Source organism: Solanum tuberosum, unplaced genomic scaffold (genome assembly GCF_000226075.1).
Source record: "Solanum tuberosum cultivar DM 1-3 516 R44 unplaced genomic scaffold, SolTub_3.0 scf00386, whole genome shotgun sequence".
Lineage (NCBI taxonomy): Eukaryota > Viridiplantae > Streptophyta > Magnoliopsida > Solanales > Solanaceae > Solanum > Solanum tuberosum.
In genome coordinates this window covers 516,586-530,935 of record NW_006239320.1, presented here as the reverse complement: position 1 = coordinate 530,935, position 14,350 = coordinate 516,586, and the positions used below count along the sequence as shown (strand labels likewise).

Genomic DNA, 14,350 nt, shown 5'->3' with positions numbered 1-14,350 from the left:
TGTTACTCCTGCCACTACTTTTCTGGAATGTACAGGGAAAGTGGCCACAATGTTTTTTGCCTAACATGTATTCGTATGAACATAGCATGGCAAATATTAACAATTGAAGAGTATTTCGAAGATACATGTCTACAATAAAGTTGTTTCTGTAATGGGAGAAATTAGTTATATAATTACACTTTGAAGTTCATGTGTTTTAAGTCTATTAGATCTGACATTTGTAAAAGATACATATGGCTGTAAAGCAGCATAACTAATGCAATGATTTGTTAACTTTTACACAACATACTCTTATTATGTCATTTAACAACATCAACCATTTATTTGAATTTTTATGTCTCAATTCCCAAGCTGATGTCTTTATTCTTCTCTCAGAAGTCCCTTTTTGCCATTTATAACATGTACCTATCCTGTGAAAAAAGTGTATTTAAGCAGCTTGTTCTTTCGCTTTCATTTCTAGACTCCCCTCGTAAATTTGGAACCTGTTCTAAAAGTTTTTTAGTTTTCTTGTTTTTTTTCTTCTTTCTAAACTCTACATTATTGATTTTATCATACCTATTCTGCTTGTGTAAAATTAATTATAGAAAGTTTCTGTTAAAATTTTTTTATTCATTTAATTTTTAAACAATAACGACAAACTGTGCTTTACAAGTAGATTTTCTATCGTGCATTCAGTATCTATGTAATAATAATCGATTGCCTTCTTATTATGTATATATTGATAAACTTTGAATAAGGATACTAAATTGTGAATGTTTGCCCAACTTAATATTGAACTAATTGTTGAAACTTGAAAGAAAAATAATAGTGCCTCTCGCTTGTATCTTATTACATGTGGATTCTTTTATCGTGTAGATTAAGAAATGTGATTCGTTACTAAAATTATAGACATTGTATTTTTTGAAATTACAGTTATTTAAAAATATTTTTTTACCATGTTGGATTTCAAATATATTTCATAGTAAATCAAACATAAGTAAAATTATGATAAAATTTTAAACGTTGGGCCCTTGCTTAGCACGGGCAACGCTCATCTAGTAGATAGATAGAAAGGTGAAGATGATCAGGACAACCAAGGGTAAAATAGGTAATTTCACGCTCACAAATTCACTATGGCGGTGCTTCTAGAATCATCAGTCTTCAATTTTTCTCAGTCCAAACGTAGGATTTCAACTCACTCTATGCACAGACACTCGAACATAATTCTAGAAGTTCTCTTTCTTCTTTCTCCTTTGTGCTCAAATTGGGTATATTTACTTCTAATTGTTGGTGCCTACAAGCTATCGCTGAAGCTGAAGCCCAATCGTTGAAGATGGATGCCATACCTATGAGGTGTTTAACAGAAAATCCAAAAAGATAAGGGCAGATTCCATCACCATCAATCTTCTTGCTCCGTAAGCTTTAAATCTTCTTTCATTATATTTTATTTATTAATTCCATTTTTTTTTAATCATTTTCATCCCCTTTGGGACGAACTGAATTTTATTCTCTGAAAATAAGGGTATTTATCTTCTGTTGTTTCAATACTCTGTTTTAGTTGTTGTTTTCCTTTTGGGTATATGTATGTGTTCGTTAATAAAAGTTATTACTTTCTTTCGGTTGTTCTTTTGAAAAAACATAAGAAGCTATTTTCTTTTGTCCCAAAAACTGAACAACATATTACTTTTGAATGGTTCAGTGGAGTTAAAAAGCACTATAGGTAATTTCTTTCTTAAGGTTGGTGGATAGAGTTAACAAATACTTGTGCGGGTATGCGTTGTCGAGGTAAGTGTTAGGTGCTCAAACACTGGCTTAAACGCCATTTTTGGTGGAGTGATGCCCCTCATCCTATATAGGATGGTGTCCCGTGAAAAAGATGCTTATGCCAAGGTAGCAATGGTGGAACAAATAATTGGCTCATGTCATATGTTTAAAATTATTGTGATGTCCATGCTCTGATGAAAGTTATATTTGGAGTAAAACAATCTTTGTTTCACTCTCTTTTCGGAAAATAACCACCAGTAGATGATATGTATCTTGTTTCCTCCCGGGGTTGCATCTTTTACAGGTGAGAAGCAAGTTGTGGCTAACTATAACGAGTCCCTAATTAAAGATCACCATTCAGATTCAAATGACAGGCTGGAAAGTGGATTAATTCTTTGATCACATTTTGCTATTATGTATTCCAGTTATGCTTTGACTATCTGGTATGATGCAAGGTTCATCTCAGGAAAAGAATATACTATACTGGTGGTCAAGTTCTCAATGTTTTCGACTCCAAGCTTCTCCATGAAGTAGCAAGCGATTTACTTTTTGAGGTACACCAATTTAACTATGCATGTTTGAGAGTGATTATACTAGATGCACTTGATGCTCTTATAATAAACTAATAATAGTATAAGTGCACTAATTTGACGGGGTTTCTCAAAGCTTGTAGTACTGTTAACATGTGCATAAGTATACTGTATTCTGGTTCTCGATTATTCTTCGTCTCTCCTTTGGCCTTCCACCACTCCCAAATCCCAATTTCTCTAGCATTCCTTTTCTACTCTCTACTTCAAAATTCAGTACAAAAATTTGAATGGAAGATTTAAAGAAAAAAACCCTAAGAGGAAAAAGGTAAGGTCAATCAACTCAATAAATCTTTCAGTTCTTTTCATACTTTCCAAATATAATAAATCTTATTGTTCTTTTAAGAACCTAATAATAGCATAAATATACTATATCACCAGGCTGATTAATTCTCCTTAATTGAACATAGATGATTCATGTATTAAGATATAGGTACAATATTGTTATCCTAACTCCTCCTCTTTCTCTTTTACGTTTCTTATGGTTGCATAGAGGTGATACATGATTTTTTATATCCATGGGTGTGTAAAGAACTCTAAATGCTTAATGTTGGATCTTGACTTTATAATATTTTAAAACTTTACAAGCAGCTTATTTAATACTACATAATATACTCTTGTACTTGTTGTTGTATGGAGGTGGTGAAAGTTTACTACAAAAGATTGAGAATTTTTTTATGCTCCGTCAACTATACATATAGTTTATGACTTCAAGATCTCCCTTCTAAGTTATCAGAAACCTTATTTTGGACTATCTTCAAAAGTTGAGCTATGCAACTGAGCTAATAATTGGACAATGATTTGCAGAGGTCGTGTCTGCCAGCTTGAGCTAAGATATTTCACCAAAGTAGATCACATCAATTTGCCGAGTTGGATTTCAAATACTGTTTTCCAATCTCAAGAATGTTAAAATTGTCGGCTACCTAATGATGTAGTTGAAGGCGTGGTCTGAAGCAGAGTTTTGTAAGCTTTTCGAACCTTTGAGGTTTCTACTAAAGAATGCAGTGGCTTTGCAAAAGTTTGTTATCCTAACAAAGAGGAGAAAATGTTTCACTTGTTTAAACAACGGTGTGTTCCGGCATTTATCACGATTGACTAAGAAATTGTTACACAGTAAAAAATCATCAACAAATTTCGTGATTGTTTATCTACAGATTGCTTAGCCAACCGTTATAAATAATCACGAAATTTGTTGTAGTGTTTCTAGCCACTGCAACAAATACATATTTATCAACAAAATATAAGGTGTATCTAGCGGTTAAGAGTTGTGAACCTTGCGCTAATTTGATGTGTTATATATTTGAAATTCTGGTTGCACCACAGAAGATGGAAGAATACGAGGCTGCCGGTATGAAGTAGGAATCAATCCCCCAATCTATCGATTCAGCTTATAACAATTTTCTTATTAGGATCATTATGTATGAAGTACAACTGAGTTAGAGTTGAATTGTGATAAGAAAACTTGGAATCTATGGGCATGTTAATTGAAAACCCACAAGTATCGACTATCGTGAAACAAGCACTTGATAGTTGATCCTGATCCTGTGGGGTTGGTCCTAAATATCTCAGGGCACGTAGGTTATAAGATGGATTCAATAGTTTTTTCTACAGTGGAAACATTGAGCACAAATCTATTCACAACTTTGTTGGAATGTATGCGTCCACGTTTTCTATGGGACCAGATCCTACTAATCCCAACTCTAAGCAATACCTCCTATTACTTAGATGAGCCAGAGCAGATACAACACTGCCCACTAAGCTATCACCCTTAGATAACTTAGACTTTGCTAAGCGGATACAACACCGTCCACTATACTAATCCTAACCGATTAATATAGACTTTTAGAGTAAGAACCTAAGTTACCCTTAACCTAGTTCTTACAATGATTCAAACAAGTTTGAAACGTTTCTTTCACAAGTGAAACGGATCTTACAATATCAGAACTATTACAAGTAAACAAAAGCAGCTGGTACAGAAAGCAAATCGCAGCACTTCAATCAAGTCCCTTGCTGTTCTTGAAGCTTGAAAGACTCTCTTTTTGAATGAATGCCTTAATATTGTTGTGTCATGTTTGATATATACCATGAAGAGTTATTACCAAACGTACAAGCAACCTCCTTGCTTCTGATTGGTGAAGTACTCTGCAGCTTCACCAACTTTCTGACGCAGACAGTTTTTACAGTTGTACAACACTTTGCCAGCTGGACAAGTATTCATACTCTGCAGAGGACCAGGTCCCTGCACTTGTGAGGAGATCATCAAAACATCTAGGAGTAAGCACTTATCAAACTCTTTTTGAACTTGGATATTGGGCAAACATTTATAGTTTCTAGCACTATCTGACTATCCAAATGGTTGCTGGATTATTCCAATCCTCTAGATGTCCTACAGTAGTTGCAATGATTGGGAATTAGTTTTGCAAAGAAGAGGATACTTATAATGGGTATTTAGAATGCTCACACTTCTGTTGGGAATATTACAGGGTCATTAGTTACATCAATATATTGAAATACGGATGGGTTGGAATTCTTTATCTGTTCTTTTTCAGTTTCTCATTATGTCGTGCCCATAACATACATGATTTATTATAAATGCTACACACTTTCATTCTAATCACAATTGAAAAGTATTGTTCTTTCATCTAAATAGTCAGGGGGTTAACCAACCTCAAGTGGTCCTTATTGGATGGAGCTTTCCATTTGACTCTTCCTAAAGAGTCTCATGATCTGGATACGGATAGCCAAGATTGTTTTGATGAAGAGGGATAGCCAAGATTTTCTGGAGGAATTTGAGAAAGTTGCTACTTATGGAGAAAATGGAAGTAGCAATTGTATTCGAATCTTCAAGCGCAGGGCTGAAAAGAAGGCGAGTCTTCTTAACTACCTACTGTTGAGATTTGTTTTTTTCCCTCACAATCTTGACTGTTCTTATGCTGTTCCATAATAGAAAATATCTTCCTTTTTTGAGATATTCGATTATTGAAAAAGAACATTTTCTTGGGTTCCCGAATGAATGGAACAATCTCACTTGGTAGTGAAGGAACTAGGGAGTAGGGAGAATAAATTAGCAATGATGGTATGTTGGTTACTCCAGCTCTTTTGTTGCCTCAACGTTCCAGATTTACAAGTAAATTATTATGTACTATGTGTTAGTTTACCTGAAACAACTATTGCTTTAACTACATGATAACGTTGATCTTAGTAGATACTTTTACAACTATTCGGATTTGACATTACATCTTAGTATGATCGTGAGAAATAATAGAGGCTACGATTCCAAATGCCTCTATGTAGTGTGTTATTCTTGGTGAGGTTTGTCATCTAGATAAGTGATTTTCTTTTTTCCTTGCTATGTGAATTCCAATATCCATTTGCATACGGAATTAGAACAAATGACCATGTTTATTATTATTATAGTATACGTGTTATTCTGTGTTACTAAGCTCCTGTTAAAGCTAATTTAGTTAGTTTTTCTTATATGGATTTCTACTGTAGTACATTTCATTTTATGTGAAAAACAAAGTACACAAAGAGCTAGCAAGTTGTAATAAATAAAAATGATCCTCTGTTCCCTGAAGTTTCATTTTGCATATATAGAAATGTTCATAAATATAGTATTCTTGACGAAAAAGATGTTCTATAGACATTACTATAATTGAGGCACTAAGAAGTTATAATATTAAGACATAAAGCAGGGACAGTACACAAAGAGCTAGCAAGTTGTACGTAAATAAAAATGATCCTCTGTTCCCTGAAGTTTCATTTTGCATATTTAGAAATGTTCACAAATAGAGTATTCTTGACGAAAAAGATGTACAATAAACTTTACTATAATCGAGGCGCTAAGAAGTTATAATAATATTAAGTAAAGAAGGGATGTAATTATGTCAACTTAAAAAATAGAAGACATGTAAAGCTGTAATGTAATGTCAACAAAACTGTATGTTATGGTGCAGGCCTCCGTTAGCTCTAAGATCTTAAACTTGACATTACATACATGACAGATCGTACGAATAATAAATCAAAGTCACTTGGAAGATGTTTTGTCGTTATTTATTTGTCCGTTGGTATGCTCATCTCTTACTCAATTATATATATATATATATTGGATAGTTTCATTGATGCCCTAAAATGTTTTATGATAGTGCTTTCTGAAATATCTTATCGTAGCACTTTCTAGCTGGTCTGCTTGATTACAAGGTAGTCATTCTTTCTTTTGTTGAATCTTAGTAGTTGTAGACTTCCATTGTAAGATGAAAATTCACAAATTGAATATTTTCTACTTTATGTGCTTTTTGTCTTTAATTTCAAGCTTTTCTGTTACATGATCAATCCTATTAGTTTTGTTCATTACTAAAATAATGAATCGAATCCTATCAAATATTTCTATTTCTCCTTTGAATTACTTATATATATCCTATGAATTTCATTTCGCACCGGAAATTATTCTAGGAGAAGTTCGAATCCGTTCCGTTCTGAAATTGATTGGTCTTGGTTTGAAATGGTTTACGCGTTACTGGGTCCCGGAAGAGTTAATATCTCCATTAGCTAATTTGGAATAGATGAAGTGGATCTGTTGTGAAGTTAATCTGGAATTGATTTCCTCGATCTACCATCTGATTCTATTTAAAATGGCTTTAAATGGTGTACAATATTTACAATTCAAAAGAGGTAAGTATTAATTGACTTGATTGACGGTAAAAGAAAAAGAAAAAACCTAGAAAATCAAATAGTAACTTTGCATATGACAGCTTAATTAGAACCTAATAGTACTGGAGAGTTAAATATGTAACCAATTGTTAAATATAAGTAATAATTGCCAATATAAAGAATAACACAAAATAAGCAATTCTACTTCAAGTCCATTTCCTTTTTATTTCTCTCTATATGTGATCTCTGCCCTCTAATTTTAATTTGCAGTTTTTTTTGTGGTAATTGCCAAAAATATATGATCTCTGCCTTCTAATTTTAATTTGCAGTTTTTTTGTGGTAATTGCCAAAGCAATTGCTATGTTCATTGCTTTGATGTGTGGATGGCAAACAATAAAGTATTTGACTAATTAATTCTTGATTTTCATCACCTTCTGCAATTATCTTTTCCAGAAAAGCGCTTTCTAGGTATACTCTTAACAGATGTGTTGATATTTGACTCACGCGCAGAGGATGTTGAGCTTAAGCACGTCTAATGGAATTACTTCATGCTTCTACAGGTACTGTCATCTGTTGTCACAAACTGCAAGAAGCAATTATGCACGCACTGCTTCTCTTCTATAATACTCACTAATATTTATTTTTAACTTTCTTCTTAATTTCATTTTCTTTTAGTTGATTGGTGTTTACCTTCTTCGGGAAGGTATTTCAAAACTTTTCCTTATATTGTTTTCAAAATAATAAAGAAGTTTGATGACTTTAATGTTCTTGTGATGAATTAGAAACTGTACAAAACAATATCAATGATTTTGAGTATTTTGTCCAAGTGATATATTTATATCTTTTTCATATTGTAGTTAAAAAGTATTGTACTATCAAAGATGTTTATAGAAGTTATTGTTGATGGTTACAACTACTTCACACATATAAATGAAAGTGACATGTTCCACTTTCATTTAAATCCAATTCCATCCACAAAGTTAAATGGAATTGTATATTATCTCTACTTTTTTTGGTGTTAACAACTTTGTATAGATGATATAGATCAGATTATAAATTTGATAGAAAATCTGTAATTATCCCTTTTTGGAGGTAGTCATCATTAAGAATTCAACCTTAACACTTTTAAAAAAAAAAGATATGCTCCCCCCATGTTGATACATAAGATAATTATTTTTAATGAATTTTCTCAGTGATACTTGACTATCAAGTTCAATTATATGATTCTCATGATTTTGCCTCGGGGTTTCATAAATTTCTTTCTTCCAAGAAGGAAAATTAATTGCTTGATATGCTGAAGTCTAACCTTTTCATTTCAGATGATTGAAAGTATGTGGAATAAATAGCTCTGAACTAATCTATAAATGGTAAGAAAACGATCTTTGAGGTCTGTACATTTGCTTAAAGGTTAAATCTTCTTATATATATAAATATATGAGAGAGACATAATTTGAAAGGCTCATCTTACTTATTTTCACATTATGCAGGTTATAGTAAAATATGTTGCTTTTGTAAAATGCTTGACCAAGAGGATTATGACACTATGTGGAGTTATCATTGTCATGTGTCTCTTTTCTAGCTCCGTTGGACCTCTAAAGCTTTATATTACTGAGATGAATATTTATGTTCTAAGGAAACAGAAAAATGATCAACGATGGAGCTTCAGAGATCTTGGATGGATTCTGTGTCTATCTACGTATGCCTAAAAATGTGTTCTTTAGTGTAAACCTATGTTGTTTGGATTCTTCAAAATTGTCTTAAACAAAAATGTCTGAGGGATATGTTTCAGATTTGTCAAAAGTAGTGTATTTTTGAAAAATCCGACACGGATGAAAAGTGAAGAATTTGCGGAACCAAGGTGTAAACTGAAGTACACATCAACCAATTTACTTATATATAGAATTTGCTAGCGTCAATATATTAAGATATACGAGCTAAGTAATTTTAACTTTTATGTTTTCTCCATGTGTTACATTTTCATTCTTCTAATTTTTACAAGTTATCCTTCATCACTATGTAACTATGCAAAACATCTTTAAATTGATAACATATCAAAAATATAGATATTGGGCCCGTGCTGCCCATCTAGTATATATATATATATAAATCATGAATTCAAATTCATTTATTTTAACAAAACAACCACAAGATTTATCAAAACTTTTTGTATTTTATAAATAAATTATTCTAAGAAACAGAACATAAAAAAACAAAGATCAAACATAGAAAAAATAACACTAATTAATTGCAAACAATTTACCATCAAATATGAGTTTACGTTAAGTAAATTTATAAATAAAAATTTGATAAATATTTAACAGAGACCAAAAAATACTCATATTTAATAAACTTAAATTAAAAGACCAAAATCACTTAGATGACATTTAAGGAACTACTTTAAACGTAGCACTGAATATAAGGGATCATTTGTGTCACATTTTCGCTTATAAGAAGGTGATTTTTTTTTCTTGTTGCAAATTAAAAGCCGTTTGTTTGTCTTTGTCATGACTTCTTCTTCTCTAAAATTGGTTAAATGGAGTTTCTTGTTTTTGGTCTTAAACCATAATTTTCAAAATATTGAGGGGTGTTTCGACTCCATTATTAGTTTCGGCGATTCGCTTGCTGACACTGGAAATAAACTTCATATCACTCTAAACAAAATCCCTCCTTCCCATTTCTCCTTGCCACCTTATGGTGAAACCTTCTTTCATCATCCTACCGGTCGCTTTTCTGATGGACGTCTTGTTATAGATTTTATTGGTACGTATCTACAAATTTCCAACATGTATGAATTTTTGTCCATTGTTAATTGCGCTCTCATATTATATTATTCAGGCTCCAATTGATAAGCCTAAACGTTTATGCAAAGATGTTAAATGTCCCATATATATTTTTGTGATCACTTGTTGTATTTGTAGCTGAGAGTTTTGGGCTCCCATTAGTGCCAGCATATTTGGAAGGAAAAGATGAAAGGAATTATATTGTAAAATTCAGGCAAGGTGTGAATTTTGCAGTGGGAGGGGCAACAGCACTTGATTCTGCCTACTTGTTGGACAAGGGAGTAACGTCCAGTAACAATGTGTCTTTGGGGACTCAACTGGATTGGTTCAAAGATATGATGTCTTCTTTTTGCAAATTTCCATCAGGTTAGTAATATTAGAATTTTCCTCTTATAATTAGCCTGCTTTAATATTTAAGAAAATAGAACAAGCCCTGGACCTGGACCCGGACCATCCATGCTTCTGCGCCTTACGTATATTTTGACTTGACATTTAAGAAAGAAACTAGAAGTTGAACTGCAATGAAATTAGAAAATGTTTAGCTTGCCTGAAGTGTAAGTGCACTGAAGAAGGTGTGAACAAGACCCAGCATTCTGTTGCTCTTGTCATCAAGTTGGAGCAATCATTAGTTGGTAGGCTATTGCTCTCTCCGTCTTAATTTAAAAGGCAAAAGGGTCAAAATTGATCCTGAACTATGTGAAATAGACTAGTTAATTAATACCCTTTGTTAAATTGTCAATTAGGATTCTCACTAAATTATGAGTCATTAATTCTGACCCGATTTATAATCCACCTAAGCGGTACCAATTAGTCAAATATTGAGGCCATAAATTTGTTGAAAAACAACACCAAGGTCCCTCTGGTTCTCATGATATGAAACATAAAACACCCTTAAAATTAAGAAGCACAAGAATGGATGACTGAGTGGTAGATCACTTGATTTAAAGATAAAGTGACAGAAAATAGAATAAATCAAGTAGTCGTCTGTCCACAATTCAATAGGTCCCATATTCAACAACCGCACTTGCTTTTGCCTTAAATACATAACTCAAGTTGAACAACTACAGCTACAAATAAACTGTTTCTATGAGCCATTTGATCATATCAAGCAGAGGGCACTTTCTCGCATCTCGTTTTTCACACTCAGAAGAAGAAAAAGACCTGAAGGCAAATCATCGTAGTTAGAGTTTGAGTTATAAATCTGGTCAAAATTAATGGCTCATAATTTAGTCAGAATTCTAGTTGGCACTGCTTAGGCGGAGGGATTAGTCTCTAGCTTGCCACATCATTAAAAAATTGGATTGTTAACTCTTGAGGGGATTTGTTATCTCTTGTGAGAACGATGGCGACATTTTTAATCCAAAAATGTAATGGAAAGTATAAGTGGTCTATTGCATAGTTCAGAGCAATTTTCACCATTTTTTGTAATTCAAATGACACTTTTTTTAGTATGTCCCAAAAAGAGTAACACAATTTCCTGTTTATAATAACAATTCAGCTTTAAAATGTCATTCTACCCTTAAATGAGATGATCTATAATCACACAAAATATCTACAACTTCTTTTAGATTACAAATTTAAAATAAATAGCTTTTTCAAGTTTCGTGTCAAGTTAAGCATCATATAAATTGAAATAAACAGAGTATTTCTGAGCAGCATGGTTAATTAGTTGGTGGGTATCTTTTAGCTAGCTGACTAACGAGTAGGGCATATTAATTGTTTTTAAAAAATACGAAGGATAATATGAATTAACCTATTGTATAGTTCAGAAATATTTATAGCCCTTTTAAAAAAAAGTTATAGAATATATTTGGACAAGTTTTTCTTCAACATTTGTCTATCACCAACTCTTTTTGATTATGTCACAAAGAATGCAAGGAATTTCTTCAAAACTCATTGATACTTATGGGAGAAATTGGAGGCAATGATTTCAACTATGGTTTTCTTGGAAATAGCACCAAGGAAGAGGTTGAATCATATGTTCCAGCAGTCATCAAGACTCTTAGTTCAGCTATACAGGTCAAAACAATCTTCATATTGCTTTACTTCAAAATAATAAACCATTGTACGTAATTTAATAATTAATTGATGATGCGCGCAGGAATTAATCGAGTTAGGCGCAAGCACACTGTTAGTTCCAGGGGATTTGCCGATTGGATGTTCAACAGCTTATCTCACAAAATATATGCACTCAGATAAGGGACAGTATGATCCCAAAACTGGTTGTTTAAATTGGCTTAACAACTTCTCACAGCAATACAATGAGCTTCTTCAGAAGGAACTTCATCTTCTAAGAGACCTTTATCCTGCTGCTACAATAATCTATGCTGACTACTACAATGCAGCCATGCAATTTTATGCCTCTCCAAAGAGCCATGGTAATTATTAATTTCATTTATCACTCCTCCGTTTAAATTTATATTTTTTCATTTGAATCTTTAATTAAAAATGCGTGTAAATTTTTTAGTCTTAAATATTAGTTGAGCTTGAAATGCCTAAAAGTTGTGTCACTACTAGAAAAAAAGGTTTTTCCCACCATGAATTTGTGTGATACATAAATATGATTTTCCCACTCATTTTCCATCGAACAAGTTCACTAAAAAAAAATGCATGATCTGAAATAGATTCTCATCGAACTAGTGAAAAGCTTCCTAATTTTTCCATATGAAACATTTACTATTTTTTTCTTTTCTCATCAATTCAATCAGAATATCAGTGGCTGAACATTTTTCAGAAGGAAAATAGTGATTTTTTAGTGGTGTATTTTCACTTTGGAGTGTACTTAATTGTCTTCATATATTCAAGGATTTTTCACGTATCTCTCTCTAAATTAACTACACACACAAATGCACATATTAAAGTAAAACAGCTAAAATTTCCACCTCTAAATTAAATCAAGCGAAAATATAATGGCATAGCTTTCTATGTATATTGTTAAAATCAAAGGGTTATTTGTCATATAATATTACTAACATTTATATATACTCATGTTATGTTTTATGTTTTATGCCTTATGATATTGAAATTGAATGAAGCGCTAATCTTATGATTCATTTTTAAAAATCAATGAATTATTACAGGTTTTAGAAAAGGAGCTTTAGTTGCATGTTGTGGGGCGGGAGGGCCATACAACTTTATGTTTTCTACAATATGTGGGGATCCAGCTGCCAGAAATATTTGCAGTGACACTTCAGTGTATGCTAGTTGGGATGGAATGCATTTTACAGAAGCTGCATATAAATGGATTGCCACTGGACTTTTAAAAGGCACTTTCACTTTTCCTCCCCTCCCTAAAATATGCACTGATCGCTTCAATCCAAATGTAAACCAATTTTATGATTCTGAGTTGTTTGGTGTGAGATATAAGGTATAATAATTTCAAAAATAAAATGCAGGATATTTTATCTTGTGTTTGGTTGAAGTTATTAGACAGTCTTGAAATTATTTACACTACAACAAAAACAATTATTAGCAGCAATAAATAGTGTATTCATTTTTAATATAAATTTACGGGTCGGATATTCTATTTAAAAGAGTGTATTCATTTTTTAAATATAAATAAATGACATGTGGTAATTAAAAGGGGAGGTGGCAATTTCACTTATTATTTCAAGAAAGGAAAAATGAGTTGGTTATTTCCAACAAAACAACTAACGTCTATAAGGACATATCTATGTGAAAAGTTGAATGGCGAGGGCCCGAATGAGCCAAACTTCAAACAGGGGTGTATCTAGACATTTTCGCATAGTTTAGAGGCATATTTGACCCTTTTCTCTTAAAGAAATAAAACACAATTATAATGTTACCAAAAATAAATTAAAGAAACAGGGTTGTGTTTCCATTCTACTTTTATATGAAGTCCAAACACATTATTATCCTTTCACGCAAATGAGATGAAACATTTTTTATTTATGTGATTGAGGTGAAACATTTTTGCTTGAACTAAAAATTATCATCTTCGTGATCCACGAGAATCCAGGATCCATTTTGTTGTTGAACCATTCCTTTATTCTTCTCAATCCGCCATTAAAAAAAGATAAATTTGTTGTCTAAACATTTTTTAGATATTTATGTGGAGTCCAGAGTCAAAAGGACAACTTTTTTCCTTCAAAAAAACATAAACAATATATATATATATATAAATATTAACCAAAAAGGTAAAATCGCTACTGAAGGAGGATATCTTGTAACTCCGATTAAAATCGCTACTCCAGCAGCTAGTAAAAAAAAAACCTTTTTTTTTTGTAAAATCGCTGGTTCAGCAGCTATTTCAGGTTTATTTAAAGATTAAAAAATTTGTAATATCGCTGCCTCAGCCGTGTTTTTAAAAGAAAAATCTTCTTTTTTTATAAAATCCCTATCTCAGCAACATGATTATCATATACATTTTTTTTTATCAATATTTTTTAAAAAAAAAAAAAATCGCTGCTTCTTGCAGCGATTATGTCTTTTTTTTTAAAAACCTGAAATCACTACTGATCAGCAGCGTTTTTTTTTTAAAATTTTTTTATAAAATCACTGTCTCAGCAACATGATTATCATATACATTTTTTTTGTCAATTTTAAAAAAAAATTAAAATCGAAGAGCAG

At 32.2% G+C, this 14,350-nt stretch overlaps 1 protein-coding gene and 1 long non-coding RNA gene across 2 annotated transcripts; both read left to right on the top strand.

Annotated features, from left to right (window-relative positions):
• The first annotated feature begins 7,284 nt into the window (after positions 1–7,284).
• LOC107057887 (uncharacterized) lies at positions 7,285–8,907 on the top strand. The gene is made up of 3 exons (XR_001471614.1): positions 7,285–7,540; positions 8,300–8,347; positions 8,468–8,907. It is a non-coding gene; the product is annotated as an uncharacterized lncRNA (long non-coding RNA).
• Positions 8,908–9,477: 570 nt separating this feature from the next.
• LOC102604018 (GDSL esterase/lipase At1g28580-like) lies at positions 9,478–13,185 on the top strand. Its single transcript, XM_006362385.2, has 5 exons — positions 9,478–9,740; positions 9,899–10,126; positions 11,631–11,779; positions 11,862–12,138; positions 12,841–13,185. The coding sequence occupies exons 1-5, from the start codon at positions 9,485–9,487 to the stop codon at positions 13,131–13,133; spliced, it is 1,203 nt and encodes a 400-aa protein (XP_006362447.1). The 5' UTR covers positions 9,478–9,484; the 3' UTR covers positions 13,134–13,185.
• The last annotated feature ends 1,165 nt before the right edge of the window (positions 13,186–14,350 follow it).

Coding starts and splice junctions, on each gene's coding strand:
- LOC102604018 (XM_006362385.2), top strand. CDS start 9,485: ATGACTTCTTCTTCTCTAAAATTGGTTAAATGGAGTTTCTTGTTTTTG. Junction 10,127..11,630: donor TTTTTGCAAATTTCCATCAG/GTTAGTAATATT, acceptor TATGTCACAAAG/AATGCAAGGAATTTCTTCAA. Junction 12,139..12,840: donor TGCCTCTCCAAAGAGCCATG/GTAATTATTAAT, acceptor GAATTATTACAG/GTTTTAGAAAAGGAGCTTTA.